Source organism: Podarcis gaigeae (assembly GCF_964106915.1).
Source record: "Podarcis gaigeae genome assembly, chromosome: 6".
Taxonomy (NCBI): domain Eukaryota; kingdom Metazoa; phylum Chordata; class Lepidosauria; order Squamata; family Lacertidae; genus Podarcis; species Podarcis gaigeae.
Genome location: NC_139682.1, coordinates 86978526 through 87005153, shown reverse-complemented (window position 1 = coordinate 87005153; position 26628 = coordinate 86978526). Strand labels below are relative to the sequence as shown.

The 26628-nt window shown below is 44.4% G+C and overlaps 1 protein-coding gene and 3 long non-coding RNA genes across 7 annotated transcripts in view; 2 read left to right on the top strand and 2 right to left on the bottom strand.

The window, feature by feature from the left end:
* Positions 1-26628, bottom strand: part of LOC310846879 — a 278101-nt gene that overhangs the window by 190941 nt on the left and 60532 nt on the right. The window lies entirely within an intron of this gene.
* Positions 520-20082, top strand: LOC310846790 (flavin-containing monooxygenase 3-like). 2 transcript variants are annotated; one of them, XM_083743892.1, is made up of 9 exons: positions 520-788; positions 1913-2050; positions 11278-11466; positions 13056-13218; positions 13958-14100; positions 14845-15044; positions 17341-17699; positions 18552-18624; positions 19684-20082. In XM_083743892.1, exons 1-9 carry the CDS (start codon positions 735-737, stop codon positions 20024-20026), a joined length of 1662 nt encoding a protein of 553 aa, XP_083600018.1. In that variant the 5' UTR covers positions 520-734; the 3' UTR covers positions 20027-20082. The 2 variants fall into 2 exon arrangements, with proteins under 2 accessions (XP_083600018.1, XP_083600019.1); XM_083743893.1 differs by having other exon boundaries at positions 562-793.
* The window catches only part of LOC310846902, a 15786-nt gene continuing 4747 nt past the window's right edge, over positions 15590-26628 (bottom strand). The window contains exon 2 of the long non-coding RNA XR_014565605.1: positions 15590-17187. This is a non-coding gene — a long non-coding RNA (uncharacterized lncRNA). The remainder of the gene's footprint in view (positions 17188-26628) is intronic.
* Positions 24158-26628, top strand: part of LOC310846907 — a 3545-nt gene continuing 1074 nt past the window's right edge. Inside the window, exon 1 of the long non-coding RNA XR_014565610.1 lies at positions 24158-24723. This is a non-coding gene — a long non-coding RNA (uncharacterized lncRNA). The remainder of the gene's footprint in view (positions 24724-26628) is intronic.

The following is a 26628-nucleotide window of genomic DNA, read 5'->3' as shown; positions in this document are numbered from 1 at the left end:
CATCTCTTCCAGGAGAGACGCATGGCTTGGGCGCGCTGCAGGCCCCGCAGTGAGTGCCGCCCGGCATTTAGTCACCCACCTCAGTGGTGACACCTGGGGCAGACCGTGCCTACCGCACCCCCTTCCTCCGCCACTGCTGGGGAGGCCTGAGTTGACAATAGCTTTCCCTCAAGGATGCGATCCTAGCCCTCAGGAACGGCTCCAGACACGGCAATAACCATCCTCATCCTGATTATATATACACACATACAGCTTTTTTTGGTTCGTTTTTGTATTTTTAGCCATTCCCCCCTTCCTTTTCTCTTTAATCCCCTTCTCCATTTCTCTTTCTACTCTGCTTTCACTGACACCTCTTAATTATTGCCCCCTCATTTTTATTTCTAACTTTCATTTTTATTACCATTATTAAATATTTCCATACACCTTTTGTCACACACTAGTACTGCTTTTTTTTTCTTCCTCCCCCCTCTCCTCCCCCCTCGGCCCACCTATAAATGTGTCCCAGCACATCTGCCCTCTTTTTTGCTCTTCAAAATATGACAGCGCTAGAACACGACTTAAGGCAGAAGTGAGCTCCTATCCAAACCAACATTTCCCTGAGGACAGGGAATGGATATAGGACCAGAGTCAGCCCAGATAATGTATGTCGTGCCTCCTGGCTTTCAAATAAACTCCTCCCACATTTCCAAAGCTAAGAGGGAGAAGTTTTGCCTTCTCTGGTGAATCCCACTTGCATGCGGACAGGGAGCTGGCAGGACTGGAAGAAGAGGAGCAGCAAACAAGGAAAAGTAAGGTGATACTAGTGGCAACACAAGGGAAAGTGGAGCTGGAATTGGAAGGGGGCGAATCGCAGCATCTTTCCCCAGACTCATTGAGTCTGTATCTGCCAAATCCTCATTCTGTTGCAGTTACAGCCTAACAGGCTGCAGCTGGAGGAAAGGGCAAGGTTCGTGTAAGCAGCTTTGCTGCTCGTACAGATGTTCGTGTTTCAAAGCCCTGTAGCCACAGGGGCTTCTCCAAGCCCATGGCATCTCTAGGGCTTGAGTAGGGGTAGCCTAACCCTAATACCAAAAATGTGATGGGAGTAGAAGCCTTGCTCTGCTGTGGACTTTTTGAGGCAGTTTCCAGTGGCTGTGTCCTCCTTTTCTCATATTGAATGGAACTGATCTGCAGAAAAGACCTGAAAAGAAAAGAGAGGATGCACATAACCTTTTTGTAACCTAAGAAATTGTTTAAATAAAAATTGTTTTTTAAAGAAACGGTGCAGGACATGTTTGCAGTGGTGGGAAGCTGGCTCACTGGGAGCCTAGCCAGGCTGGGAATGCCAACTATCGCTGGTCATTTTAGAGTCAGGACAGGCTTTCCAAGAAGTGGGGAAACTTTGCATTCATGCTGTGAGTGTGTGGTCCCGGTTTGCAAGGGTGTGTGTGAATGCTCACGGAGGGAAGGGCGAGCTTTTTGGTTGTGAGTTGGGTCGGGGTTTGGAAAATCATTTAGCATGGGAGCCCAAGTTCCTTTGGGGGGGGGGTCTTTGGAGACTCGTAACATACTGCATGTAAAATGGCAAAGGAGATACGCTTTCGTTTCTTTTCTCTGTATTTTTGCTTCCCCTTATTTTATCCTTTTTTCTATTTCATCTGTTTTAGATTTCTTGGTTCCCAATGACTTCAAGTAGTCCTTGGGGGTGGGGGAAAACAGAGAGGGGTGGGTGGTTCATGGGGAGTTTACACTGGTACACCAAATGAGTCAAAATGGTGGGTGGGCATCACTGGGGCAAACGGAATGTGCTGAAGTTGTGTTTTATTGTACTGTTTTTTTAATGAAATAAAGGGGGAAGGTGTTTTTGTTGTTGTTGATGATGATGATTTTAACTGGTTCTGAGGAAGGATCTGTACAATTCCCCCTGTTCTAGGTGACCATGGTAAAAACAGTAGCAGTTATTGGAGCAGGAGTGAGTGGACTGGCATCCATCAAATGCTGCCTAGATGAAGGACTGGAGCCCACCTGCTTCGAGAGGAGCGATGACATTGGGGGACTGTGGCGGTTCACGGTGAGTGTGTATTCAGGGACAAATGTCCCATCTGTCCACTGAATGTGCTGGTCTTGTAGCTTGTTACATATTTCCCTCCTTATGACTGAAGCCTGCAATCCCAACCTATTTAGCTGGCCGGATCTGACCTGATGTGGTTTGGTATTAGATCTAATCACAAGACATGGGGAGCTGCAATCATGCTTAGAGATTTTGACTTGTAAAGGTAAAGGACCCCTGGACGGCTGAGTCCAGTCCAAGGACACTATGGGGTTGCGGTGTTCATCTCGCTTTCAGGCCGAGGGAGCTGGCATTTGTCCACAGACAGCTTTCCGGGTTATGTGGCCAGCATTACTAAACTGCTTCTGGCGCAACGGAACACCTTGGTGGAAAGCAGAGCACATGTAAACGCTGTTTACCTTCCTGCCGCAGTGGCACCTATTCATCTACTTGCACAGGTGTGCTTTTGAACTGCTAGGTTGGCAGAAGCTGAGACAGAGCAATGGGAGCTCACTCCATTGTGCAGATCCGAATAGCCGACCTTCTGATTGGCAAGGCCAAGAGGCTCAGTGGTTTAGACCACAGTGCCACAGATATCTAGTTGTAAAAATGTGTCAACTTGATGATTACAAAAAACGTGCATATTGATCGATTGATAAAAGATGTGAACCTGTTTTACAACTCATTTTGTTGGAAATGTGCATTTGACTTCCAAAAATTAATTTGGGCAGATGAACATGGAGGAACCCATGGAAGAAACTTCTTAAGTGTTGCTTGTTCTGTCATTATGAGTTGTTTTGCCATCTATTGTGCTATGCGCCAGATTCATCGGACAATTTTTGGTGGGGATTAAAAAGGCACAAGGAGTCACTTTAGTCTGCAAACACAAGAGACCTTTGCAGCAGTTCAGCAGAGTCAGCCAGGGTAAAATGCATAACTGGTTGGGCATCAACTGAGAACAGTTAATAAGTTCAGGGAATTTCATAGCATTGCCAAGGTGACTATTGCCCTCAAGCTGGTTGTTGCAAAACCCGGAATAACCTTTATTGCTGCTAATCATGTGGTTTTAAGGCATTTTCCAGTTTAAGAGAGGCAGTGCTTCTCATGCTGAACATACATCTTTCTTTTACAGACAGTTGAAACCCCTGCAAAACTTGTTTAGCTTGGAAGAAAGTGGGATTGGTATACAAGCAATAATCCTTCTTTCAAACTGCCTTTAACTTTCTGAAAAGAACTGTTGCCACTCTCTACCTGAAATAGGCCTAGGTTTCCATTTTAAACCTGTGCCAACGGTCCAGGGTGCAGGACCCCCAGTATACAAAAAGTCCCTGCTCACAGAAAGCTAGCATGTCAGGGAGAAGACTCAGTGGGACCTCTTCTTCCTAGTAGTTTTCTATGTGAATGGGATTTTAGCAGCAGAGAACTACCGTATTCACTTGTGTGGGCCCAACCTGACATCTAAAGTGGAATGGTTTGCAATAGAAGTTGACCATCTCAGTGTGACCATTCTGCAAATTCTTATAAGCAAGCATTTTGAGCAGCTGTTTCGTGAACTGTTGCTAAAATGTACAATTCCATTTGAATAGCAAAAGAGTAAAAGAGGATATTTATAGGTTAGGCATTGTGATGTGTTAAGCATACTTCTTTCTCCTTCATGGAGTCAAATAGTGGCAACAGGGAGATGACGTCCTAGGCCATTTTAACAAAATAAAATAAAAAAGACAAATCATCAGGTCCAGATGGCAGCCACCCAAGAGTTCTGAACGAAGTCAGATGTGAAATGGTTGATCTTCTAACAAGATTAAGTAACCTGTCCCTAAGATTAACCTTCACATACTAGAAATTGAAAAGTGTCCAATATATCAATATAACAACCAATTTATTTATTCTTCAAGTGAATCCAGGGGTTCAGCTGCCCAGAGTGGTTGGGGCAATCCAGTCAGATGGGTGGCTAATATAATTATTATCGGGGCCATGGCCGAAAAAGCCCTGGCTCTGGTTGAGGCCTGCCTAAGCTCCCTGTGGCCTGGGATCTCCAAGATGTTTTTATTTGAAGACTGTAAGGTCCTCTGTGGGACATACCAGGAGAGGCGGCCGCGTAGTGTCAGGGAACTGCCATCGCAACTAGCGGAGGAGGCGAGGCTCCACAGCGATGCTGGAGAGGGGCCAAGCAAGGAGAGAGGCAGGTCTCCGGCTGTGGAAGATAATCAGCGCTACACCAGGGATAGAGGGGGGGCCGATGGGGGAAGCAGAGAGGAGGCTCCAGGACTCTTCGCAGGAGACCAGCGAGGAGAGCACAGGTCCTCCGCTGCCCAAACCCACCCTGCGCAGAAGGCTTCCGCGCAGGGAAAGTAGGCGGCGACTTGGCGTCAAAGAGCTTCTTTGCTGGAAGAGGTTCAAGAAACACCCACTGACGGATTCTGCTAGCAACTGAACAGCCACAAAGTGAAGGGCTGTCCAGCCAGGAAAGGTTTAACCAGGCCACCTAGCCAGGAGTGGCGGCAACTTATGCACAAGCAACCCCATATAACCATTACACGTAGGTACGAGGGTCCTAGGCGTCTTTCTCTTTAGGATATATAAGTTTTATATATATACATACAGTATATAAAACTTGAGTCTGTGATGGAGAGGTTCACAGCCTTGACAACTCAAAGGGGTCCTGTTTCTCCCATAGCCACAGCCTTGGATTCAAACAGAAATCAGACGTTGCTCGGACCCTCTCTATCCTACTGGTCACATTCCAGCCAACTCTCAACTCTACCTCAAACTCTGCCTTTCTTTTCATACTAATGGGAGGATTCCCTCCCATTCACTGTCTGGTGCAGAGCCCCCTCTCTTTCACTTTTCTAACGGTTGTCATGGTTTTTTTGTTTTTCTTCTCCTAATGACCCATCACCGCAGGTGAGTTCCTGAACACAGGAAGCTGGGTTAGGAATCTGGCATCCAGTCTAAAAAGGTAAAGGGACCCCTGACCATTAGGTCCAGTCGTGGCCGACTCTGGGGTTGCGGCGCTCATCTCGCTTTACTAGCTGAGGGAGCCGGTGTACAGCTTCCAGGTCATGTGGCCAGCATGACTAAGCTGCTTCTGGCGAACCAGAGCATCACACGGAAACACCGTTTACCTTCCTGCCGGAGCGGTATCTATTTATCTACTTGCAGTTTGACGTGCTTTCGAACTGCTAGGTTGGCAGGATCAGGGACCGAGAAACGGGAGCTCACCCCGTTGCGGGGATTCAAACCACCGACCTTCTGATCAGCAAGTCCTAGGCTCTGTGGTTTAACCCACAGTGCCACCTGCGTCCTGGCATCCAGTTTAACCCCCACCAAATTCTAACACCTGCTTGAGCTAGGAATTTAAGGGAGCCTGGCACCAATACTCTTTTTAAAGCAAAAAATAAAATAAAATAAAAAGCAAAATGTGCTCTGGGTGCTGTGAGGATTCCCAGAGAGGCCATAAAAATCACATAAGCCTCTTTACCTGCTGATTAGAGTGCAGTTAAGAAGCAGTCGAGAAGCACCTGGGTTTCTCCTTTTTCCTTGCTTGTGAATAGACTGCTTTTTTTTGTCTGTTATATAACCATTCTTAACTATTTACAGAAGAGTAATCCGAGAACAGAGAAGACAGAAAAACTGCCTGCCTAGACAATAGCCTGCTTTAATCTTTAGATTGCTTCCAAAGTGGCAATTGCCTCAATGCCAGTAAAATGTCTTTAATTTGTTTTTTATTTTTATTTGAGTCCCCTTCCTTCTGCCCCATCCAGCCCACCATGAGAACGTGGGGAAATCCTCACTCGCAAGTGTGTGTGGGTAGCCTGCAGTTTCATGTAAAGATTTCCACATTGGGGCATTGATCTAAAGCTGGCGTTAGAACAGCCATAGAAAAAGATCATCTTGAACCCTCCTGCACATAAAGAAATGCTATAATAATAATAATAATAATAATAATAATAATAATAATAATAATAATTTATTTATACCCCGCCCATCTGGCTGGGCCTCCCCAGCCCCTCTGGGCGGCTTCCATAAAAACCAAAAATACAGTAAAATATCACACGTTAAAAACTTCCCTGAACAGGGCTGCCTTAAGATGTCTTCTGAATGTCAGGTAGTTGTTTATCGCTTTGACATCTGCTGGAAGGGCGTTCCACAGGGTGGGCGCCACTACCAAGAAGGCCCTCTGCCTGGTTCCCTGTAGCTTTGCTTCTCGCAATGAGGGAACTGCCAGAAGGCCCTCGGCGCTGGACCTCAGCGTCCGGGCAGAATGATGGGGGTGGAGACGCTCCTTCAGGTATACTGGACCGAGGCCGGTTAGGGCTTTAAAGGTCAGCACCAACACTTTGAATTGTGCTCGGAAACATACTGGGAGCCAATGTAGGTCTTTCAAGACCGGTGTTATATGGTCTCGGTGGCCGCTCCCGGTCACCAGTCTAGCTGCCGCATTCTGGATTAGTTGTAGTTTCCGAGTCACCTTCAAAGGTAGCCCCACGTAGAGTGCATTGCAGTAGTCCAAGCAGGAGATAACCAGAGCATGCACCACTCTGGCGAGACAGTCCGCAGGCAGATAGGGTCTCAGCCTACGTACCAGATGGAGCTGGTAAACAGCTGCCCTGGACACAGATTTGACCTGTGCCTCCATGGACAGCTGTGAGTCCAAAATGACTCCCAGGCTGCGCACCTGGTCCTTCAGGGGCACAGTTACCCCATTCAGGACCAGGGAATCCTCCACACCTGCCCGCCTCCTGTCCCCCAGAAACAGTACTTCTGTCTTGTCAGGATTCAACCTCAATCTGTTAGCCGCCATCCATCCTCCAACCGCCTCCAGACACTCACACAGGACCTTCACTGCCCTCACTGGTTCTGATTTAAAAGAGAGGTAGAGCTGAGTATGAGCGCTTCACGGGACTGGAGATGGACAGTCATCCTATGGCTCAACTTTGTAAGCATTGAAAGCGAAGTCATCAAGGCTCGAGCTGTTTGCACTAGGGCTTTGTTGTGGGGGAAGGTAGAGTTCGGGACAGCAGTTCCATGGCCCTGACCCTGCTTGCAAGCATTTTTACAGGGCGTGTAGCTAGCGTGATCTAGCGTGGATCAATGCAGTTCCTCTGCCAGGGACATTTAACTCACTCAGGTCCTGGCAGATGTGAGGAGGAACCCTCTGCCTGCTTCAGAATCAGCAGGGTGGATTTGATTTAAATCAAATCTATTTAAATCACTAGTCAGTAAGACTTGATTTAAATCATCATTATTATTATTTTACAGAAAGACTCATTCTTGCTGGTATAATCTTAATATTTACAACCAGAGGAAGGTTTCATTTTTGGAATAACAAATTTTCAGAGTAGTTTTTACAGTTATATCAAAAATTACTGATTTGGTTATACTATTAGAAATACATTGACAGATAATTATGAAATTATTGTGAGGTTTAATAAGTTAACTGTTTCTATTTGGACAACTTTTCTGCCCTACTTTATTGGAAGGAGAAAAATAATCATTTCCTTAATAACAATTTAAACAATTTATTTAACTAAAACAGTAACATTACAGCATACGTATCCATGTTTGTTAACTGATATGGTTCAACTTTAAAAAACAAAAACAAAAACCTTAGACTGAGTTTTAGCACACATGAAAGCTTTAAACAAATCCTTATTTCCTGATGAATAGCCTTTGGAATATAATGTAACTTAAATGGAAAACTGCCTTTAGAAAGATCCCCCCCCCCCATCCAGATTATTTTATTTTAAAAATCTGATTTAAATCAAAGAAATCCGATTTAAATTTTAAAAAACCCAATTTAAATAAAAAAACCTGATTTTTTTTTAATCATTGTTTTTTATCCACCCTACTTGTAACACCACCACAAGAGAACTCCTTCCCGCCCCAGTTTATGAAGCAAGGTATGACAATATATGGCTTATGATTTCCAAATTCTTCAAACTGAGTTACTCTTACATATAGTAGCATAAGCCCTTTGGTTTCACTGGAACCCCCCAATGCTGCAGCACTGCATACGAACTCTCTAGGGAGGTTCACATAATATGTTGAAAGCACATGTGAGTGGGTTGTCTCAACCTTTCTTCCTTCCTGTGGCCAAGAGTCCCTGCCTCACAAGCAAACAATCAATCAATCAATCAAACAAACAAACAAATGTGTGAAGGGACAGACTGATGGAAACATGTAGGGCTCCCCTACATCAGATACAGTGGTACATCAGGTTACATACGCTTCAGGTTACACACTCCGCTAACCCAGAAATAGTGCTTCAGGTTAAGAACTTTGCTTCAGGATGAGAACAGAAATCATGCTCCGGTGGCACGGCAGCAGCAGGAGGCCCCATTAGCTAAAGTGGTCTCCAGGTTAAGAACAGTTTCAGGTTAAGTACGGACCTCCGGAACGAATTAAGTACTTAACCTGAGGTACCACTGTACAGACAAGCTAGCAGCATGATGTGAAACTACAACTAATCCAGAATGTGGCAGCTAGACTGGTGACTGGAAGCGGCCGCCGAGACCACATAACACCGATCTTGAAAGACCTACATTGGGTCCCAGTACGTTTCCAGGCACAATTCAAAGTGTTGGTGCTGACCTTTAAAGCCCTAAACAGCCTCAGCCCAGTATATCTGAAGGAGCGTCTCCACCCCCATCGTTCTACCCGGACACTGAGGTCCAGCGCCAAGGGCCTTCTGGCGGTTCCCTCACTGCGAGAAGCCAAGTTACAGGGAACCAGGCAGAGGGCCTTCTCGGTTGTGGCACCCGCCCTGTGGAACACCCTCCCACCAGATGTCAAAGAGAACAACAACTACCAGACTTTTAGAAGACATCTGAAGGCAGTCCTGTTTAGGAAAGCTTTTAATGTTTAACAGACCACTGTATTTTAATATTTTGTTGGAGGCCGCCCAGAGTGGCTGGGGAAACCAAGCCAGATGGATGGGGTTTAAATATTAATATTAATATTAATATTAATATTAATATTAATATTAATATTAATATTAATATTAATATTAATATTAATATTAATATTAATATTAATATTAATATTAATATTAATATTAATATTAATATTAATATTAATATTAATATTAATATTAATATTAATATTAATATTAATATTGTTGTTGTTGGCACACAGGGGGAGCAGGAAGAAGAAGAGTTTGGATTTGATATCCCGCCTTTCACTCCCCTTAAGGAGTCTCAAAGCGGCTCACATTCTCCTTTCCCTTCCTCCCCCACAACAAACACTCTGTGAGGTGAGTGGGGCTGAGAGACTTCAAAGAAGTGTGACTGGCCCAAGGTCACCCAGCAGCTGCATGTGGAGGAGCAGGGAATCGAACCCGGTTCACCAGATTACAAGTCTACCGCTCTTAACCACTACACCACACTGGCTCTGGTTGTTCCTGCTGTTCCCACACCTGACTTGACCACTGTGCATCCCCTTTGTATGCTCAGAATGTACGCAAGCTGGGATTTCCCAAAAAGCAAGGTGTCCAATTGCATGGGGCACTTATGGAAAAAGTGATGGAAAGTGTAATGTAATCCCAACCATTCACCACTGATCTGTTCCGGACTTTTGAAAGGAGGTAGGCAGCATAGAATATAAGAATCATAGAATTGTGAAGTTGGAAGGAACGCAAGGGTCCTCTAGTCCAACCGTTGCAATGTGGGAATCTCAACTACATCATACATGACAGATGGCCATCCAACCTCTGCTAGAAATCTCCAAGGAAGGAGAGTCCACCATCTCTTCTGGGTGTCTTTTCTACTGTTGAACAGCTCTTACTGGAGAGCCAGTGTGGTGTAGTGATTAAGAGCGGTGGACTTGTAATCTGGTGAACCGGGTTCACTTCCCTGCTCCTCCACAGGCAGCTGCTGGGTGATCTTGGGCTAGTCACACTTCTCTGAAGTCTCTCAGCCACACTCACTTCACAGAGTGTTTGTTGTGGGGGAGGAAGGGAAAGGAGAAGGGAAAGGAGAAAGGAAGGGAAAGGGTAGTGATAAAGCGGGATATCGAATACAAACTCTTCTTCTTCTTCTTCTTCTTCTTCTCCTTCTCCTTCTTCTTCTTCTTCTTCTTCTCCTTCTCCTTCTCCTTCTCCTTCTCCTTCTCCTTCTCCTTCTCCTCCTCCTCCTCCTCCTCCTCCTCCTCCTCCTCCTCCTCCTTCTTCTTCTTCTTCTTCTTCTTCTTCTTCTTCTTCTTCTTCTTCTTCTTCTCCTTCTCCTTCTCCTTCTCCTTCTCCTTCTCCTTCTTCTTCTTCTTCTTCTTCTTCTTCTTCTTCTTCTTCTTCTTCTTCCTGTCAGAATCTCCTATCTTGTAATTTGAAGCCATTGATGTTACCCACTGGAGGAGGAGAAAACAAGCTTGCTCCATCTTTTAAAAGGACAACGCTGTCATATCTCCTCTCAATCTCCTGTTTCCCAGGCTAAACATACTCAACTTCCTTAGCCGTTACAAATAAGGCTTGGTTTCCAGACCCTTGGTCATCTTGGTTGCCCTCCTCTGTACACGTTCCAGCTTGTCAACTTCCTTCCTAAATTGTGGTGCCCAGAATTGGACACAGTATTCCAGAGTGGTGCCATGGTCTAAACCACTGAGCCTAGGGCTTGCTGATCAGAAGGTTGGCGGTTTGAATCCCAGCGACGGAGTGAGCTCCCATTGCTTGGTCCCAGCTCCTGCCAACCTAGCAGTTCGAAAGCACGTCAAAGTGCAAGTAGATAAATAGGTACCGCTCCGGCGGGAAGGTAAACAGCATTTCCATGCGCTGCTCTGGTTTCGCCAGAAGCGGCTTAGTCATGCTGGCCACATGACCCGGAAAAACTGTCTGCAAACAAAAGCCAGCTCCCTCGTCTAGTAAAGCGAAATGAGCGCTGCAACCTCAGAGCTATTTGTGACTGGACTTAACTGTCAGGGGTCCTTTACCTTGACTTTTTTCCAGGTGTGGTCTGACCAAGGCAGAATTGAGTGGTACCATTACTTCCCTTGATCTGGCCACTATTTTAATATATTTTATATATTAAATTTGTGTATTGCTGTTCATTCGTAGATCTCAAGGTGCTTCACAACATCTGTTGATGCAGCCTAGAATAGCATTAGTACCTTCATCTTCTGATGAGAAATCCACTGTATTGTATTGGAAGGAAAGCTGGACGTGTAACATCCCAGTTGCATGTTAACTGTAAGGATTTTCACTTCCTGAAGCTGTGCTTATTTTCTATTGTTCATGCTTTGTCTTGCCTTCCCATTAGGAGTCTGCAGAGGAAGGCAGAGCCAGTATTTACCACTCTGTGTTCACCAACTCTTGCAAAGAAATGATGTGCTTCCCAGACTTCCCTTTCCCAGAGGAATTCCCAAATTACATGCACAACTCCAAGCTTCAAGAATATATCCAGTTGTATGCCAAACACTTCGATCTTGTCAAATACATAAAGTTTAAGGTAAGAAATTGCAATCAAACTGACGGGAGATTGTGGGTATGCGTGGGGCTTGTGTGCCATGACAATTATTTGTGGATACAAGAATTGGCCCCAGCAGGGCAAATCATTTTGCAAGAGTGCAAACAGCTCCTCCAGAGCATTTGAAAATGTCAGCATCCATGATCTGGGATCTCTTCTTCAGGTCCAGGGTGCTGAAAAGCAGAGCTTGATGGAACAGCTGCTAAGGGCTTATCCACACGTAAGCTTTTGCTCTTTGCAGACGCATGCTTTAAAGTTCCATGTTGGACCATTCTTTCTTTTTTCTTTTTTGCCCTGGAGCACATTTAAGCTGAAGCGCAACCAATGGCAGTGTGGGTTTTTCCACAGTTTGTCATTTGCTCCAATTCAGCAGTAAAGAGCAGGTGTTTGTGGGGAGCTCTCCGGAGCAAAAAAAAAAAAGGAAAGGGAAAAGCAGGCTTGGACATGGAGCTTTAAAGTGCAGGCTGTGCCTGGAAAGCATGGAGGAAATGTGGGATGTGAAACACAAGAGCAGTCAAGTACAACATTCCTAGAGTGAACATGTTTACACATGGGGAGGAATGTTTGTCCAGGCAGCACGTAAACTTCCTGGTTCCTTCTGGGCTGGCACAGACTTCTTCTGCATGTGACTAGAGGTGGGCGTGACCTCACCTGTGCAGGTAATGACAAAAGCACACGGCAGGGCAGCCATCTCTCTCTCTGTGACTACTTTTGTCAAAGAAGCAACATCTGCTTAGCCAAAGATGCTCTCTTGGCCTCTAGCCAAGAGAGGACAAAGGGACAGTCTCCTTACGAGATAGTTTCCGGGTGCATGTTACTTTTCTAAGATAAGTCTGCCTTCTGGGATCCAATTGTGAACAGAATGTGAGTAAACTCTTTGTGTACTTTTATAGAAGACTGTGTCGTGTCTTATCTGTTTTGAGGGAATAAGGGGAAAATACCAGAACAGTTATTATAGAGGCTTTAGCGAGCCTGAGCAAATGCATCCGCTATGAGTTTAAAAAGGGGAATGTTACTCTGCTAAATTGTGAACTTGTTTACACAAGTTGGAAAGGCTATAATCAAACAATATATCCTCTCCTGCCTCCCTAAACATTCCAACAGGAAAGGCCTAAGCTGAGGTTAATTTAGAAGCAGCAGACCTACAGACAGGCAGCACCCAAATTAGAAATATCTGAAGATTGAAGCAATCTCTCCACAGGAAGCCGTGTTTACATGGTTCCAGAAGTTCTGTGTGTGGAGGCAGGAAGAGCAAGTTCAGCCCATAATCCAACAGCATGGTTGCCATGGGCTAAACTTTTGTGTCTGTGTGCTCTTCTCCTCTGTCCTGCGGCTTTTGGCCTTTCTGCCAAAGGGGTGTTGCATTTTAGCTTGCGCAGGACTAGGAAGAGAGTGTGGATCCTGATGCAGGATTCTTTTGTCAAATCCCTTACTCCAATCAGGTGACATTTAGACACAGCCTGCCTGACACAGCCCTTTCTGGTAACTCAGACTCTGGACTCACGACTTAATTATGTCTATCTTTCAAACCGAAACCACGCTGATACACTTTCTTGAACATTTCCTCAAAGACTCTTGTGAGTAAAATTAGGAAACGCCCGGATTACCCTGTTACTGGCCAATGGGAAGTCGTAATAGAAAAGGATGGGAAGGTGGAATCAGTCGTATTTGATGCTGTTATGATTTGCTCCGGACATCATGTCTATCCGAATATTCCAAAGAATAGCTTTCCTGGTAAGTGACGATACAAAAATATATATGATTAAACATAATGTGAGATCCAGTTCATGAACTGCTGTGGTGTGAGAGGCCTCTATGCCTTATACTGTCTTTCGGTGGAGGATAGAGCTAAAGTCCAGTTGACTTCAGGTTGACTTCAGGCATTGTTGAAGGTTCCTCTGGGCTAAGGGTGAGGGGCAATGAAGCGGTCACTTCATCCAGCACATTCAAGGGGGTCAGTTTTGTTTGTTACTATATTTTACCACAGCGATGGCACTGATTCAGATTTCCCACCTCAGGTACCCAAATGTCCAAGTCTGGCTACACACCCATCCCCACCACAAGAAAATGGAAAGAGTGTCAGTCACTGAGAAGGAATAAAATTAGGCTAATGACAAGGGCGAAACAAACAAATACAGCCTAGAGCTGGCATAGGCAAACTCTGGCCCTCCAGATGTTTGGGACTACAATTCCCATCATCCCTGACCACTGGTCCTGTTAGCTAGGGAGTAGTAGTCCCAAACATCTGGAGGGCCAGAGTTTGCCTATGCAAGGCCTAGAGTTTATTACGAGATCAGTTTTCAGGGTCTGAATAATTGTCTGAGGACTTGTGAAATTAACAGTTGTGCTACCAAAGTCATCAAGAGCCCAGATAATCAAGCCTTGCAGTTCACAGTGCCTTAATGCCAACAAGATGCATTTGTAAGTCTTTGTTTCTTTAAAACATTTATTCATTTTCCACTTTTCTGCGTAGGGATAGAGAAGTTCAAGGGCAGAGTTTTCCACAGCCGGGATTACAAGGGACCCGAAAAGTTCAAGGGGAAGAAAGTCCTGGTCATTGGCCTTGGGAATTCTGGCTGTGACATTGCTGTGGAGCTGAGTGCCACAGCCTCACAGGTACCTTCTCCCGCAGCACTTGGGAGCTCTCATTCTACTTAATAATCGGCAGCCAAAGGGTAAGCACTTTAAAGTCCTGTCAATTTCAGCGGGAGAGATATTAAGTGCCCCATTTGAGTCTAATGGACTTGGAAATGTTTAGGTTTTGGCTGCTGTGGAAGCGCTAATTGGTGGGGATGGAATGTGGGGTTATAGGGAAGGGATGAATCCTATGTCTTGCATGTAGAATACTGGTGGCGCTGTGGTCTAAACCACTGAGCCTCTTGGGCATGCCGATCAGAAGGTTGGAGGTTCGAATCCCCGTGACAGGGTGAGCTCCCGTTGCTCGGTCCCTGCTCCTGCCAACTTAGCAGTTCGAAAGCACCTCGAAGTGCAAGTAGATAAATAGGTACCACTCCAGCAGGAAGGTAAACGGCGTTTCCGTGAGCTCCCCAGAGGGGAGTTGGAGTCCCAAAACAACTGAAGGAGCACAGATTTTCCATGTATGGTTTATACCATCATCTGTCTCTTGAAACGGGCAAAATATGCTCATGCTAGAGCACTGAAATAGAATAGTCTTTGGAGACTTCCGTTGCAATCATTTTGCAACCTTTGGGCACACCTTACCAGGATGCAGTCATCTGAGCTCGCTCATGTGCAAGCTCCATTGACTGGAGTGAGGGAGAAGTTACACAAGAATGATGTTTGGTAACGTGAGCCTTTTTTGTGTGTGTCTCTCGCCTTGTCTCTTACCTGTTTTTAAAGGTTTATCTCAGCTCTCGAAGTGGATCCTGGGTCATGAGTCGTGTTTGGGACAACGGCTATCCTTGGGACATGGTGGTCATCAGTCGCTTTGAAACATTCCTCAAGAACACCCTCCCAACAGCCATCAGTGACTGGTTGTATGTGAAGCAAATGAACAGATGGTTCAAACATGAGAATTATGGCCTGATGCCACTTAATAGGTAATATTGGAAACTAAAGAGGTTGTAGGTTGATTAGCTTTGAAAACGCAAACACTTTGGAGCCAAATCCCATGTTGGTGGGCAAATGAAATGACCTGGAGCATTTGAATGCCGCTTTTGAACATGCAAAGCACTTCACATACAGGATCTTGTGATAATCTCTTTACAACAACCCTGAAAAGCAGAATCGTATTAAACCAGAGCAGCTAATTACCCGCAGCTTTGTGGCTGTGTGTCCCTGAGGGATGTCTTCTAAAGGAGGTGTTTGTAGCTTCAGGTTGAGTGAAGGAACTGGAAGAGGTGGGGAAAACTTTCTTTGCCACCCATTGTTTTGTTTAGAATCTTCCCCCAGCTACTTCCCGCCCTGAGAGATACTTCAATCTGTTTCTTTTCATCCATCAAAGAGAAAGGCAGCTGAGAAGAGGGGTTTTTGAGGAATGTGGCTTATCTGATCTGTAACTTTTTCTCTGAAGTGCATTGGTTGTGCCCAACAATGAGGCACAGTGGAGTCTGTAGTGTCTTTATGATATATGGCTTATTTACACACACACACACATATATATACAGCTTGTATCTAGTTGGAGACAGTGCAACACATTCACATCCCAAGCGGGTCCTGTTCCTCCCACTGCTGCAGCCTCAGATTCCAAGAGACTCCAAACATCATAAAACAGACTGCAAAAGCGACACCCTTTTCCCCTGTTCACTTACCTCATCCCCCACTGCAATTCTGTCCATCCATCCATCCCGAAACTCTGGCCTTTTGTCTCTGCTAACTATCTCTTACCTCAGGGAAGAGCTTCCCCCATTTTCTGCCTGGCCCAGAGAGTCTCTATTAATGGCATTCTTAATGGGTTAATGCAGGCTTCCTCAACCTCAGCCCTCCAGATATTTTGGGACTACAATTCCCATCATCCCTTACCACTGGTCCTGCTAGCTAGGGATCATGGGAGTTGTAGGCCAAAAACATCTGGAGGGTCAAGGTTGAGGAAGCCTGGGTTAATGGCTGAGTCATTCTGCTGTTTACCTCTTGATATTTTTAGGGCAGTCTTGCCCTATCTTATAACAGTACATTAATTAAAACTGCATTATAAGTACAAAACTGCAGCAGCAGATGATTGGTGCAGAAAAAGATGTACCCATAAGAGGACAATTCAGCAAAGTTGATGTATTTTGTGCTGTTAAAAACTTTTGATGCCCAGAGGCCGCTTTGACTCTGGCTGGAGGCTTGTCACCTGAATTCTGGAAAACTTGATTACATAATCATTCAGTGAAAATAAAAATTATAAAGCAAGACAAAGGTCTGCTAAATGAGAAACCACGAAGGGACATGTGGGTGTGGAATCTAGGTTTTATGTTATGGGCAATTATAACCTTCATACCCTCTAGAAAAAATACAGTTGTTAACAAAACAATTATATAATGAAATATTCAGTCAATATTCTAGCCAAGAACATTTATGAGATTAAGCAACAAACACTTATCTTTTCCTGGAAAGACATTAAGAATTATTTTTCTTATGTAAATAGCCAAGTAAGAGGTGTGGCAGAACTGGAAAATATTTCAAATGCTCTTCTGAAGTGAATTTGATTTGTACATGCTGTTAACTTTATACAAACTTTGAGATTAGAAGAGAATAGCCAGTGCTCACAGAAACTTCTAAAGAAGAAGAAAAATCATCTTGGCCAGAACCCAACCAGGAAAACATACCCTACAAGCAATGTCTTAAGACTGACTTGCCAAATCCCAACAAACCAACGAAGTTCAAATCAGCCACAAAGCTCACTTCAATCCCCAACTGCTAGAGAACCACTGTTTTTGTTTTTCTCAGAACTTGTTTTGACCCTATGCAAAAATCCTGAGTGATTTTAGGAACGCTTTCTGGGTGGCTGGGACCTGCTCCAAGCTAATCCCAAGTCAGAAGAGTAGTATTCTGCCACATTAGTTCTTGGGCCTTTTGCATGAGCCACAGCACAGATGCAGGAATAAACTGCAGCCAAATTGCAAAAGATACTTGATTTCTTCAGTACCTACCTACTCTCTGGATGAAAGAGAAATTTCCCAGGGTGCCATGAGGTCAGCTGCACTCCACTCCTTTGCACAACTACCAAGCACTCATTTCCAGGTCAGATGGCTTCTTAACCTGGGTTGGGGGAGAAGAGAGCCTGTCTGGATTTTGCTTTTAAGCCCCTCTTTAAAAGTAAAAAGAACACTTTTTACTGAGAGAAGGAGATAAAGTGGGATATCAAATCCTCCTCCTCCTCCTCCTCCTCTTCTTCTTCTCTCCCTACCCCAGAACCTCGCGCAAGGAGCCTGTCTTCAACGATGACCTCCCGAGCCGCATCGCATGCGGAACCGTGGTTGTTAAGCCAAATGTGAAGGAGTTCAGGGAAACGTCTGCGATATTTCAAGATGGCACTGCACAGGAAGGCCTTGACTATGTCATTTTTGCAACGGGCTACAGCTTTGCCTACCCATTCATGGAGGACCAGTCCATCATCAAGTGCAGGAATGACCAAGTCACCTTGTACAAAAGCATTGTCCCTCCTCTGCTGGAAAAACCCACCCTGGCGGTTATTGGCTTAGTCCAGTCCCTTGGGGCAGCTATCCCAACCGCAGACCTTCAGGCCCGGTGGGCCGTGAGAGTGTTTAAAGGTGAGCACGGCATCATGGCTAAGTAACGGACCTGTGAGCTGGAAACCCCTGTTTCAAATCTCAATGCTTCCCTTAACATACTAGGTGGAGGTAAACAAGTGGCTATCTCCCATCTTAATATGAACATAGGAAGCTGACTTAAACTGGAGATCCATGTTCAAGATCTCCCATGTTTATTTGGTTGCTTAAAGTTAAAAGTGGGGATGCGGGTGGTGCTGTGGGTTAAACCACAGAGCCTAGGTCTTGCCAGTCAGAAGGTCAGCGGTTCAAATCCCCGCGACAGGGTGAACTCCCGTTGCTCGGTCCCTGCTCCTGCCAACCTAGCAGTTCAAAAGCGCCTCAAAGTGCAAGTAGATAAATAGGTACCGCTCCAGCAGGAAGGTAAACGGCGTTTTCGTGTGCTGCTCTGGTTCGCCAGAAGCGGCTTAGTCATGCTGGCCACATGACCTGGAAGCTGTACGCTGGCTCCCTCGGCCAATAAAGCGAGATGAGCGCTGCAACCTCAGAGTCGGTCACGACTGGACCTAATGGTCAGGGGTCCCTTTGCCTTTACCTAAAGTTAAAAGTAGCCACCAAACCAATTTGGGCATGCAGCGCTGAGAAGGGACTTTTAACAGTCCCCCCCCCCCCCGGAAAAGTCTGCATTTAACTCCCCCTTCCTACAAAAAGATAGACTGGTGGTCTGATTCAGTATAAGGGTGCTTCCTATGTTCCAGTAACCCATTATGCGTCTTTACCTGGGTATTCCAAATTGCATGCACATTGGTGTGTTTTTGTGCATATGTTTATTATGCATTTGGGAAATGATTTTCAAGAGACATAGGGGATCAATAGTTCTTTCTTATTTTTCAGGTTTATGCAAGTTGCCTCCACAGAGCAGCATGATGGATGACATAGATGAGAAAATGGGGAAAAAGCTCAAATGGTGAGTTTTAAGTACACATATTAGATTTTTTTTGTTTGTTTTTAGTTTTCTGCTCACCTAGGATGAAACTCCGCTATCTCTCTGCATTTTAAAGGATTCTTTGATTTCCTGCAGGTGGTTTGAGGATTCTATGCTAAAATTTACAATATGCTTCAATTGGTCCATCGTCCTCATGTATATATGCTACGGTTGCCCCAGCTGGTCCTCCGTGCAGATCACAAAAAACGTTCTTGGAAATATTGAAAGCATCAACCCTGAAGGACCAGCTGTCCCAACTCTATGCAAGGTGAAGGGCTCACCCACACCTGTCCTACTGCTTTCCCCTGGCAAAAACTGCTCTTTAGAGCTCATTTGGAGCAAACAGCAATTGCGGTTTTCCGCAGACTGACTTTTGCTCCAATTGAGCTTTAAAGAGTGGGTTTTCATGGGGAAAGCTCCGAAGCAAAAAAGAAAAGGGTTCTTAGACATGGAACTTTGAATTGTTAGCCTTGCCTGGAAAGAGCAGAGGAAGGGAAAGTATGGAGAAGCCCTCAGCAGCCACAAAGGAGAGGGACTTTTCAACAGTGCCCCCTGTGTTGTGGAGCTCCATAACCCCAGGTAACAGAGCTTTTGAAGGGGATGAGGGATAATCACTGTTGTCGAGTGTTTTAGGCTGCTGCTGTGTTTTTACAATTAATATGTTGTTTGGTTTTGTTGGCTTTTATGCTTCCATTTAGCTATGTTGGATTTTTGCCCCAGTCACAAACTCTACGCCATCGGATCAGTGGTATCCACGGCCAATCAGAAAATTATGAAAAATTTATCTCCTAAATGATTTTGCATGCACATGTCAAAAGAGCTAGCCAATTCCAGCTAGACCCAGAGTTCTTTCAATGAGCTTCACTTCTACTAATTCAGAAGCAAAGGATTGGGTTCATTTCAGGGTGTGTAAAATCCCAGATATTCTAGGTGGCACAATTTAGCCACATGGGAATAAAGTTCCCTGACAGTTTTCTTCTGCATTTTTCCTGTTCTGCTTAGAAATACATCTACCAAACGTCCCCTTTCCTTTCCTTTCAGGTACGGTCAGAGCGATACCATACAAACAGATTACGTTGTCTACATGGATGAACTCGCCTCCAGTATCGGTGTGAAGCCCAATATTCCAGTCCTTTTCCTGACAGATCCCAAGTTGGCTTTGCAGGTTTATTTTGGCCCCTGCAGTCCATATCAGTTTCGTTTGTCTGGACCAGGGAAGTGGGACGGAGCCAGAGATGCCATCTTGACACAGTGGGACCGAACGCTGAAGGCCACAAGAACCCGTGCCGTGAAGGGCGACCAGAATTCTTTCCCGCTCTTTTCTATGCTCAAAATACTCGCCCTCCCACTTCTCCTTCTTGCCATTTTCATGATGTTCAACTGAGTGACTGCAGTGCCAAAATATACGTGACAGAATGCCATGTGGTTTTTGTTGGAAAAGCTGCATTTTTATTGAAGATGTTATTTTTCATGCAAGAGAGAGGAAAAAAAACCCAAAGCAAATAGCATGCATAAACATAAGTGAAGCATGGTAGGGGAGATACAGAAATCAGTGCGCATGATGTTAAACATGAAGCCAAATAGGAAAGGTGGGAAAGAAGGGCTGACAACAGTAATAGTAGAAGTAATAATAGTAGTAGTAATAAATAAGGCATCCCTCCCACCTCCCCACAGCCTTACTTGTCAAGTACCCTTTCCCCTGCTCAAAACATTCCAACTGGTCTGAGGAGAAAAGGATTTGAGGCAGAAGCTGCTCAAAGGTAAATCATTGACGGGGAGTCTGTATTCTCCATTATTTTACATTTATTCTCATGCATGTGAGCTGGAGGGACAGCTCTCAGCTGAACTGATACAAGCAACTCCCCATTTTACGCAATTTCGCACACATACTCAAAATGCTTTTGCCTTCTTTCTCTGTAGTCTTTCTCTGTTTAAGCCTTGTTCCTCTCTGGTACTAACACATAACTTGTCAGAAAAGAGGCAGCATCTTAGATTTATAGCAGGTATAAAATGTCAGCATGCCACAGAGAACAAACATGAACTATTACATCCTTTCGGGGTTGCCAGCTTTCCATGTTTTATCTGACCATTCCGTATGGGCTGAACATCCTGTCTCCATTTGGAGAACTATTTGTCCCTTGTGAAAGAGATATTTTCAGGAGTTGGGAAGGGCAAATTTTAAGAATTTGAGGAGAAAGGTTCGTGCTTTGACCTACAAAATGGCTGAGGTTATTCTACCAGAGAAGATGATGCAGCCTTGGCACAACTTCAAGCAGCTGCGTGGGTGCTGCAGCCACAGTTCTGGGGCAGAATTCCCCTTGGAGTGGCACCATAAAATGCCATAGCATAATTCCCAGGGGTATTATTGGGGGTGGAGCTGCCCCTGAAACCAGCTCAACAACATGGCCAGAGGAGTTGAGTTGCCACAAAGTAGTGATAAGGCTTTTGTGTAGCTAAATAAAGAAGGAGGACAGGACTCTCAGTTACCTCAGATTTTAAAACACATCCACCCGCTGCCCACAAATGCTTCAAATCTGCCCACTCATCTCCCAAGATCACTGTAATTCATGGAGGGCATATTCTTCCCAAAAACTAACACAATAATGCTATGCCAAATACTCTGGGGCCTGAATACTGCTACACAGCAGCCCAGTATCCGAGCAGTGCAAGATTCGGGGGGTTTCAGGTGCACTTAAAAGGGTCTGAGTTTCCTTTCGGACAGTGAGGTACAGTGGAGACTGGTGTCTTAATGGTATATACAGCATTCACGTCCCAAGAGGGCCTATTCTCTATAAGCACATCGTTGGATTCAAAGAGCAGCAGAAAGCCACACTCTGTCATGAAGTTGTAGCAAAGTTCTTGGGCAGACTCAAAAATACCAATAAATCACTGCTGGCATGGAAAGTTGTGAAAAGTTTATTTCAAGAGAGGAACAGATGTGTTAAAGCACCAAAACACACCATTCCAAGGCACAGGGCTCATATTTTTATGGTTCCTCTACAAAGCTTCATGTGAACACAATGTGATCAGCACTGTGATCACTTTCGTTGGTTACCAAAAAATTGCTCCTATCTGCGTAAGCAATACCATGGCAACCCTGTGATCAACTCCTGCCAGGAAACCTATGTCCCTACTGTGGAAGGATGTGTGGATCCAGAATTGGCCTCCACAGTCACTTACGGACTCACTGTTAAGACCAGGCACAGGCAAACTTGGCCCTCCAGATGTTTTGAGACTACAATTCCCACCATCCCTGACCACTGGTCCTGTGTGATGGCCTGGGAATCCGATTCAGAGGCTGAACCGGAGGAATCCCAGCCTGCACGGGAGTCCCCGCCTCCAGGGCCGGCTGAGTTGGGGCAGGACCTTGGATCTGAAGCGCTGCACCTGTGCTGGATCCTCAGGAGCAGGCACCAGGTGAATCCACTCTGGCTCCGGAGGTGATTGAGGACACATTGCCTACAGGTGCACCTCTCCCAGCCCTGTCAGGGGAAGGTGAGTCTCCCCCTGAGTCCAGTAACCCTCCAGCCTCTCCTGAGCTGCAGGGGCTCAGGGCAGAGAGGTGGAGGGAACTGGTTTCTCCCAGGAGGAGTGCTCGCCTTAAGGCCAGGAGAGGTGAGTCACCTGGGGGCTGGGACCACCCCTGGCCTCAGAGAAGATAAAGGCCAGTCAACCCGGTCCCAGGTTGCGGGAGCAACGTTGTTGAAGACCTGTTTCGGCCAGCACGCAGACCTGTTCTTCCAGAGTTCCTGTCCTTGCCCAGCTTCTCGTGTTGGACCCTGCTTCGCCCTTGGAGGTCAGTCTGCAGACCCTCGACCCAGGCCCCTGACCACGCCTCATGGTAACCTCCCCCCGGGACCAGCACATCCTGTTAGCTAGTGATGATGGGAGTTATAGTCCCCAAATATCTGGAGGGCTGAGTTTGACTATGACTGGTTAAGACCGTGTTCGTAGAAGACATTCTTACTCGGCTACAAGTCATCGCCAAAGAAGAAGACCATGGCAACAGGTGGTCCCTCTCCCCAATAATATTTTATTAAGACCTTTCATAATATATTACATGGGAGTGGGTGGCACTGTGGTCTAAACCACTGAGCCTCTTGGGCTTGCTGATTGGAAGGTCGGTGGTTTGAATCCCCATGATGGGGTGAGCTCCTATTGCTCTGCCCCAGCTCCTGCCAACCTTGCAGTTTGAAAGCATACCAGTGCAAGTAGATAAATAGATACCACTGCGATGGGAAGGTAAACAGTGTTTCCGTGCTCTCTGGTTTTCGTCACAGTGTCCCGTTAAGCCAGAAGCGGCTTAGTCATGCTGGCCGCATGACCAGGAAAGCTGTTTGCGGACAAACACCGGCTCCCTTGGCCTGAAAGTGAGATGTGCGCCGCAACCCTATAGTTGCCTTTGACTGGACTTAACCATCCGGGGTCCTTTACCTTTTTACCTTTTATAATACATTACAATAAAAAACAAACTAATGAAAACAGAAACAGAAAAAGAGCTAAAGAAGAATGCAAAGGCCTCTCTGACAGGTAGATCTTAACTCTTGTCCCACACAGAAACAGGTGAGCCCTCCCAGCCTCCCACCCTGGGAGATCTTCCCTTCCCTGCTTCCACTGGCGGAGGAACGGGGGGACGGGGGGAGATTTTTAAAGGAAAACCCCAAGGTTGTCAAGCTTTTATTTTACAAAAATGCCATAAAAAACGTGATTTTTAAAATGGATTTACCTAAGAGCCAGGACAAAGCGCCACCTTTCAGAAATTCCAGAAATAAAGAATTTCAGAAATAAAGAATAAATCAAAACAGGAATTTGTTTCTAAATGGGAGGTTTTCAAAGAATATCTGAAAAATAAATATAGTAGTTTAAATTCTGTTGCAGCATTTGAGGAACTTCAGTAATAGTTGCTAGGTAGATAGAAGAAATTAGATTTATTGAGAATAAGTTTAATAAGTAATATGAATTTGAAATATGGAATAGACGGGCAGTTGGGTCTTTAGTGTTAAGACCAATAGATGTTTTATTGTTTGCCAAGAAAATTATGTGTCTATGGTTATTTTTGTAATTTGTGTGTAATTTGGTATTTGTGTTTTTTTACTTGTTGTATAAATTAATAATAATAATAATAATTAAAAAAAAGAAATACCGGGGGAATCCAAATGTATGGCAGCCATATTTCATGCCTTTCCTTTAGCCTGTCCTTACAATGCGTACAAAATCCTCACAATATCTCAGAAATGCAGAAAGAGGAGCGCTTGCCGAATAAACGAGGCCTCTGAAAGTGCTGGTAAATTGGAGTGATCCTTATACACATGGATAGGTTATTAATGCCATCAAGCCTGCAACGGCCAGAGGATATTGCAAATTCTGGGAACAAAGTTTAGAGAAAGGGTTCGAATGTAGCTGGTGGCAATAGGAACAGAAGAGAAAAGCGGTAAGATCAAAACATCCATTTTTTTTAATGCATGTCCAGTGAGAGGAGGTGCTGAACACTGAGGTTTGCTGAAGGTGAGCATATGAAAAAGATTCACAGAATGGTGGAATTGGGTGGGACCACGACGGTCATCTAGTCCAACCCTCTGCAATGCAGGAATCTTTTTGCCCAATGTGGGTCTCAAACTCACAGCTGTGAGATGAAGAGTCTCATGCTTTACAGACTGAGCTTTATCACTTATTAGGCATTTTAACAATAAGCATCTCAAACGAAAGTAAAAGAGTGTTTCTCTACGCGATAACAGCAGCCAGAATTTTAATAGCAAAATATTGGAAAAATGAGTCAACACCAACAAAACATGAATGGCAGTTAAAGCTGTGCGAGTACAGTGGACGCTCGGGTTGTGAACGTGATCTGTGCGGGATGCACATTCGCAACCCGCAGCGTTCGCAACCCGTATCTGCGCACACGCAGGTTGTGATTTGGCACTTCTGCACATGCGCAACCGTCGAAACCCGGAAGTAACCCGTTCTGGTACTTCCGGGTTTCAGCAGACAGCAACCCGAAAAAACGCGACCTGAAGCAGCTGTAACCCGAGGTATGACTGTACTTGGAACTTGCCAAAATGAGAGTCAATAAGAAATCACTCAGTTATCCCTGGAAGAACCGCAAGAAAGTATGGGCAAAGCGCTGGAGATATTAGAAGAATATGGCAAATTATCCGGATTCAAATTGAACAAATTAAAGACTAAAATGTTGACAAAGAACCTGGGAAATGAGCAAAATGAAAAATTAGAGAGAAATTATGGAATAAAGGTGGCAAAAAAAAATAAAATATTTAGGAATATGGCTCACACCAAAAAACATAAATTTAATTGAAGATAATTATTCGACAACATGGAATGAAATTAAAAAAGACTTAGACATTTGGAATAGAATTAACCTCTCGTGGTTGGGCAGGATGGAGGTAATAAAAATGAATGTTCTTCCAAAGATGCTGTTCTTATTCCAGAACATTCCTGTAATTAGGGGACCTAGATTATTCAAGGACTGGCAGAAAACCCTTTCAAGATTCATATGGCAGGGAAAGAGGCCAAGGATTAGATTTAAACTACTCACGGACAGAAAGGAGAGAGGGGGTTTTGCAGTTCCCAATCTAAAATTGTATTATGAAGCTGCTTGTCTCTGCTGTGTTAAAGACTGGATAACCTTGGAAAATAATGATTTATTGGATTTAGAAGGGGCAGACAACAGGTTTGGCTGGCACGCCTACCTGTGGTCAAATAAAGAGAAAGCGCACAAAGGGTTCTCAAGCCACATTATCAGGGGCCCACTGTATGAAGTGTGGGAAAAAAAACAAAAAATTGCTGGAATGGAGAGTACCTTGGTGGTTGTCCCCAACAAACATCCTAATAAACAAAAAAATAAACACGGAGGAGCAAAAATTGACTTATGAAGATTTATTGATTAGATCGGAAGACAGCTGGAAACTAAGACCGTATGAAGAACTAAAGGGAAAGATAACAGGCTGGCTACAGTATCACCAAATCAACACAATATGGTCGGAGGATAAAAAAATTGGAATGAATGAAAAAAAATCAAAATTTCAGATTGAGATAATTGAAAGTAATTCTAAATTATTATCTAAAATGTATAAAATATTATTGGATTGGGATACAAAAGATGAAGAAATTAAAGAAGTTATGGTTAAATGGGCAATAGACTTGGGGCATAACATAGAATATGAAAAATGGACAAAATTGTGGAATGAGGGAATAAAATTTACGGCGAGTGCTGCAATTAGAGAAAACCTAGAGAAGATGATATATAGATGGTATATAACACCAGAAAAATTAAGCAGGATATATAAGACTGGAAATAAGGCTTGCTGGAGATGTAAAACAAAAGAGGGCAATTTCATACATATGTGGTGGGCATGTGAGGAAATAAAGAAATTTTGGGACATGATATATAATGAGTTAAAAAAAATATTTAGATACACATTCCCTAAAAAACCAGAGGCCTTCTTACTAGATATTATTGGAGAAGAAATTAGGAAAGAAGATAAAATTTTATTTCAGTATTCAACAGCAGCGGCCAGAATGTTAATTGCCCAAAACTGGAAAAGCACAAATATACCAACGGTGAGGGAATGGCAAACGAAATTATTTGACTTCGTTGAATTGGCAAAAATGACGCAGAGAATTAGAAACCAAAAGAATACAAAGTTAAACGATGACTGGTTTAAATTTATGACATATATTGAAGGTAATCATAGAAACCTACCAACTATAGCAGGACTGTTATAAAACTTCCGATGTAAAAACTAATAACCAATACCAGCTGTAAAAATGAAACTTTTAAAAATTAGAAACCCGAAATCAGGAGGGAAGGAAGTCAGACAGTGTGTATTATGTATTAGTTTTTATTTTTCTGTAATTTCCACCTTTTCTTTTTCCCTTTTTGTTTTGGTGCCTTTAACGAACATGTTTTTGTGTGTGTGTATGTGATAAATGAAACTCAATAAAAAGATTTTTTTTTTAAAAAAAGAAATC

Excerpts from the sequence above, each read along its gene's own strand:
- LOC310846790 (XM_083743892.1), top strand. The coding sequence starts at position 735 with ATGCGGACAGGGAGCTGGCAGGACTGGAAGAAGAGGAGCAGCAAACAA. Across the intron at positions 11,467-13,055 it reads TCAAATACATAAAGTTTAAG|ACTCTTGTGAGTAAAATTAG; the intron begins GTAAGAAATTGC and ends ATTTCCTCAAAG. Across the intron at positions 18,625-19,683 it reads ATGGGGAAAAAGCTCAAATG|GTACGGTCAGAGCGATACCA; the intron begins GTGAGTTTTAAG and ends CTTTCCTTTCAG.